The sequence below is a fragment of the Grammomys surdaster genome, unplaced genomic scaffold, assembly GCF_004785775.1.
Source record: "Grammomys surdaster isolate TR1022 unplaced genomic scaffold, NIH_TR_1.0 203, whole genome shotgun sequence".
Taxonomy (NCBI): domain Eukaryota; kingdom Metazoa; phylum Chordata; class Mammalia; order Rodentia; family Muridae; genus Grammomys; species Grammomys surdaster.
In genome coordinates this window covers 11,088,724-11,094,877 of record NW_021604648.1, presented here as the reverse complement: position 1 = coordinate 11,094,877, position 6,154 = coordinate 11,088,724, and the positions used below count along the sequence as shown (strand labels likewise).

Below are 6,154 nucleotides of genomic sequence, written 5' to 3'. Positions count from 1 at the left end.
AAAGGAAAAGGAAAAGGAAAAGGAAAAGGAAAAGGAAAAGGAAAAGGGAAAAGGAGCAATAGCAAATAGTTCTATCCAGGAACGCATCTTACACCAACCTAGATATTCTGCAGTGACTGGAACCGGACACCATTTTACCAAAACATTAGCTTTGGTGTTTACTGATTTTATAAATCTACTTTTGGGTTGGAGAGATGGCTCAGTGGTTGAGAGCACTGACTGTTCTTCCAGAGGTCCTGAGTTCAATTCCCAGCAACCACAGGGTGGCTCTCAACCATCTGTAATGGGGTCTGATGCCCTCTTCTGGTGTGTTTTCAGACAACTACAGTGTACTCATATACAAAAAATAAATAATTCTAAAAAAAAATCTACTTGTTACTATGTCTATAATTTCATTATCAACAAGAAATACCCTTAAGAATCTTTGGCTGTGTCAGCTTTAAAAACACAAAACTTTTAAAGATTTATTTATTTTTATGTTTATTGGTGTTTGCATGTGATCTGTGTATCATGTGTGCAGAGCCCATGGAAGACAGAAGAGGACACTAGATGCTCTGCAACTGGAGTACTGAACCCAGGTCCTCTAAAAGAGCAGCCAGTGCTCTTAACTGCTGAGCCATCGCTCCAGCTCCTCTAAGTCAGACTTCTCTTGATGACTCCCATACAAAGCCTGGTGTAGAATGATACCATGACTTGTAGAAATATCCAAGCTGATACAGTAGGTAGCATTAGGTAGTCATGATTCTCAAAAGCAGATAAACTTAAACTAATACAGTATTTTGGCAACCCCATATATGGTTCAAAGTGATTCATCTTTAAATAGTTAAATTAGAAAAATAGTTGAAGACAAACAAAATTACAAAAAAATAAAAAATAAAATAAAATCAAGTGAGTTACCATGCAAAGGCTGCAAGTAAAAACTTGAACATGTCCTAAAGCTGACAGGTCCCTGATTACAGTGTATCAGCATAAAGACAGTACACCTTATCTCTAACATAACCAGGACAGTGAGACGGCTCCCCCATTAAAGGGGCCTGTTACCAAGCCTAAAGACCAGAGTTTGGTTTTATTCCTGGCAGAAACAGAGGTACTCTAGCAAGTTATCCTGTGATCTAGATATGGGGGAGCACTGCAGCAAGCGCAGATCCACCTAGTCACACATATATACACAATAAAGAAATGTTAAAAAAAAAAAAAAAGAAAGAAAGAAAAAGAAAGAAAGGCAAAACGAGTAGCCCAGGCTTTATTCTCATCACTGAGGAAGCAGAGGCAGGCTATCTGTGACTCAGATGCCAATCTGCTCTACATAGCAAGTTCCAGGCCAGAGGGAGTATAGTGAAACCTTTCTGCCAAAGCACAAACAACATTTAAAAACAAACAAACAAACAAACCCCCACAAACTAGTGGTTTTGCATGCTACCCAGGGAAGAGGGACTCTAAAATGCAAGGGTAAGCACATCAGAAGACTTCCTCAAAGTGAATCACTTCTACTTCAAACAAAAAATTTCTTAAGGATAGTTAGAAAAACTTTTTCTTTAATAACAAGAACAAGGAAAATTCAATTTGTGATTTTTGGATTAAAAAGAAAAAAAGTTGGGTCTAGTGGAGCATGCTTGTAATCCTAGCACTAGCACTCAGGAAGCTGAGAGAGAAGGATAGATATTTCAACACTAGGCAGAATCACACGGTGAAACGCCATCTCCTAAACCACCACCACCACCACCTCCTTCTCCTCTTCCTCTTCCTCCTCCTCCTCCTCTTCCTTCTCGTCTTCCTCCTCCTCTTCCTCCTCCTCCTCTTCTACAGAGAATGACTATAATATTCTTTCACTCATCCAAGTCATTTTGTAAGATCAAAACTGACAGAGGCCCACTTGCTCTACACCTTGTACAGATGAAATGACTGCCTGGCAGGCTAAATGAAGCAGGCATGTTTGTCTACAAAGAGAAAAGTTCAATGGGAGATATTAACTCTGTAAACCAAAGATCATTAACCCAGATTCAACTTACAGCACTCAGAACTTCATCTCTGTGCCCTTCCACACCTCCGAATATTGCCACAAGAGTGTCTGTTTGGATATTCCATAATCGTAAAGCATGATCTAATGCAAACACAGAAAGATAGACTTTTATCACTCACCTATTGCAAACTTTTAGTATGTCCTTAACATGTAAAAGCCATGAAGATTTAGATTATGTATAGTAAAACTAAGAATATTATTCATGATATATAACAACTTAAAATACGTCACATATATAGATTATTAATGTTAAGTAAATGCCAAGCCACACACTGAGACTGCTTCAAAAACTAACAGATAAATGAATGAAAACTGCAGTAGACATTGAAGATGTTGCTCAGAGCACTCACCTAGCAAACCCAAGGCCTGGATTTCAAGCTTCAGCACTGAAATAAAAATGGCAAAATTCTCCTCCCCTTATACCTATAATCTCAGCCCTAAGGGACTAGGGGTGGGTGTATGACTCTTGAGCAAGAGGACTGCCTTGACTTCAAGGCCACTCTAGGCTAGAGAGAGGGAGATCCCGTCTACATAAACAACAAAAACACAGTTGAGAGGAAGAGATGGCTCAGTAAGAAAGAGCAGTTGCTGCTCTACCAGAGGATCAGTCCAATTCCCAGCATTTGTAACAAGTGGCTCACAACAGTTTCTAATTCCAGCTCCAGAGCATCTACTGTCTGTGCCTCACAGACACATGCCCACATGCAACCATATACATATACTCATAATTAAAAATAATAGTAAAGGAAAAAATTTTAAAGTAGAAATATAAAGAGATGAGGCAAATAACAGTGTAGAAAAAACAAGCTAATGAATTTTAGAAAGCCCAGAAACAGTTAAAAACAGCAGAGAGAACTGAAGAAATGGCTCAGCAGTTAAGAACACTGGCTGATCTTCCCAGGGCCTAGGATCAACATGGCAAATAACTGTAACTCCAATTCTAAGGGATCTAACTCTCTTCTGGCCTCCAGGTACGCATGTAATGCAGACATCCATGTAGGCAAAACATTGATATATATTAAAACAAAACAACAACAAAAAAGAAGAGGTGAAAAGTTTGTCTAAATCCAGGTAAACTTTTAACAGCAGTGTAGACACAAGGAGCAATGCCATGCTCTGTTGCTGGGTAATGTAGTCGTTCAAGGAAGCTGAAGCAGGCGCAGTGGCTCACATCTGTAACCTCAGCACCAGGAAGAATGGGATTTGAGGTTCTCTGTGGCTTTGTGGCTACTCTGGGATACAGAATAAGAAATTGTCTCAAAAAATAAAAACAAGGAGGCAGGGTATATTTAAAGGAAATTTACAGGGATTCAAAAACAAAATCTTTTAAAAATAAAAGTACGGCTCTTCACTGCACTGCTTCATTATTTTGGTGGGAGGGGGCTTGTCCTGAGGTGCCACGGCATGTATGTGGAGGTCAGAAGACATCTCACACATGGGCTCTGAGGATGGTCCGGCTTCGTCTACTGTGCCACCTCATCAGTCTTGTCTTAGTTAACATACAGCATCTCTTTAACACTACTGAAGAGACTGGTAGGAACTGAGCTACGAAAAATAATATAATAATATCAGTAATATCCTTACTCACATGATAAGGTTCTAGAACTATTCCAAGAGTAGAGGATGACACACAACCTCACTATGCCTGACATCGACAGGCAGAGACCTATTTTTGAAGTTTTGGTTTATGAGATGCTAATAGACTTTTTTTTTTCCTATTAAAGCCGATTTCTTCTTTTAATTTTGATTATTTATCCCCAGAACACAACCTGACACTTTCAAATAATTATTCCAAAACAAACTGAACTAAGGGAACATTTGTTTCTTGTGAGCTTACCTTTACTTACTGACAGGAGAAGGTTTGGGTCTCGTGGGTGGAATTTCAGCTCATTGATAGCATTTCCATGGCCAACATAGTGCTATAATAAATTTAAATCATTTCATTTCATCTCAAAAGCCAATAGATTTTCTTTCAGAAACCTTAAGAGAAACATAAGGCTGGGGACGCAACTAGTGGCAACCAACAGCCTAGTATACTCAAGGCCCAAGGTTCAGTGTACCGCTCTGCTGCCCTTTGCCCCACAAAATTTTCACTTCAAGCAGTTTTCACTCAACCTTGGCTACATAACTAAAATCACCCAACAAATTCACAGAAAGGAAAATGGTACCAGTTAGCTAAGGTTCGGTTAGTAGCACTGTATAAGAGATGCCAATGACCTTCAGGGTTAAAAACAGCAATGCCCAAACTCTGCCCTCCTAATAATATTAGCTTCCTTGGCTTCTTGTTTCTTACAGGGTACCCTGCAGCCCACAGTTCTCAGTTCAGGTCCCTTGGAAAAAGCTGTTACTCTTCAGTTCAAGACTCTCAAAGCGAGGGAAGGAGAGAAATCAAAAAAACACAACAAAAAAGGTGTGACTATCAATCTTTCCTATGTATTCCTTAATTCACATTCATTACTCAACCGTTACAGGGACTCCAAAGGACTAATCTAAATAAAGCAAGGGGGCTGGCTACACGGCTCGGCACGGAAAGGTGCTGGCAGCCATGCCTGAAAGCTGCGTTGGATCCTCAAGACCCATTAATTGTTGGAAGGAGGGAGCCAAACACCTCTGACCTCCACATATACACATTCACATACACTCATTCTATACACCTAAGTAAATAAATGCAATGAAAAAGACTATAAGCAAGGTACAAATCAAATTAGGTATGCTCATTTTTAAAGACATTTTATGAAGCTTTACCGAGCACTATGTACAATTTGATGGAAGACGCACCTTTATACACTGCATTGTTATAGGATTAATGATTCTTATTATGCCTCTAGATCCAGCAACTGCTAGCAGAGGGTGGCTGGTGTTGCTATCATAGGTCCATGCACAAGTGTAAAAGTTTTCATCCGCCTGAGAAATGCCACAGTTAAGAAACATAATTTATTTTGAAAACAATGAATGAGTTAATGTTTAAAATACATGGAACCTTCCAAACAACTGGTAAGTGTTTGTATATTTAAGTGCTCATTTTTCTCTATACAAAATTTGCATACTGGTAGCCAGGTGTCCCAAGGGCTCAAAAAGCAGAAGGAAGATGTTCTTAAATTAAAGGGCAGCTAGGGCTACTCAACAAGGCCCTGTTCTCAAAAAATAAATGCATAGTCAGTGTCACTTTTAGGCTAAAATCCATACCAACTGAGCTGCTTCTCTGTCCCTCACTCCACACACTTCTTTCTAGCAGCCTGTGGAACTACTCTACTCCACTGGTGTACTCCCCAAACAGCCAGAAACAGCAGTTCAACACATAGGCACGACTGTCCTCCAACAAAACTTTATTTTACAAAACTACGTAGCAAACCTGCAGGGCTTCCCTTGCTGACCCTGTCCTCATATGCTACGAACCTATACATGGTTCATTTTGCACCTTCCTAACATGGAAACCATTCACTCACTTCTGTGTCATCTAAAGGTTCGATGTCACCTTGCCTCGTTTGTCTTACTTCTTCCAATGGATCTGAAAACACATCTTAACACTAAGCTTTTAAAAATTCCTGTGAGCTAATCTTTCGGGTTTTAAGATCTTCTTCATAACTCACTTTCCAATATTTCATTTCCTTAACTACACACACTTTTTCCACGTCAGCTCTGTTGACCAAATCTATAGAAGGACTTCCAGTTAAGCATTAAAACTGTTAGCATCGGGGGCTGGAGAGATGGCTCAGTGGTTAAGAGCACGGACTGCTCTTCCAGAGGTCCTGAGTTCAAATCCCAGCAACCACATGGTGGCTCACAACCATCCATAAAGAGATTGGATACCCTCTTCTGGTGTGTCTGAAGACAGCTACAGTGTACTCATAATAAAATAAATAAATAAATCTTTAAAAAAAAAAAAAAACTGTTAGCATCCTGTCTAAGCTCCACTCCACAGTTACCTGACAACAGCCAGGTAGGTCTGACTCACTATAAAAGGGTCTGCTTGTCTCCTCTTCTCTCTCTTGCTCTCTCCCCTCCCCCCTTCTCTCTTTCTCTCTCTGCCTTTCTCTGCATCTACTATCCTCTTAACTCTCCTCCCCATGCACTGAATAAACTCTATTCTATGGTCCCTCAGGGGGAAGGGATGCCTCAGCATGGGCCTACAGA

The 6,154-nt window shown here is 40.1% G+C and overlaps 1 protein-coding gene across 4 annotated transcripts in view; it reads right to left on the bottom strand.

Annotated features, from left to right (window-relative positions):
• The window catches only part of Eed (embryonic ectoderm development), a 28,761-nt gene that overhangs the window by 12,580 nt on the left and 10,027 nt on the right, over window positions 1-6,154 (bottom strand). For all 4 annotated transcript variants that reach the window (XM_028770616.1, XM_028770619.1, XM_028770618.1 and 1 more), the window contains exons 5-7: window positions 4,799-4,924; window positions 3,858-3,939; window positions 2,010-2,101 (exon numbers count right to left, since the gene is read on the bottom strand). In XM_028770616.1, the coding sequence (XP_028626449.1) occupies window positions 2,010-2,101; window positions 3,858-3,939; window positions 4,799-4,924 (300 nt within the window). The remainder of the gene's footprint in view (window positions 1-2,009; window positions 2,102-3,857; window positions 3,940-4,798; window positions 4,925-6,154) is intronic.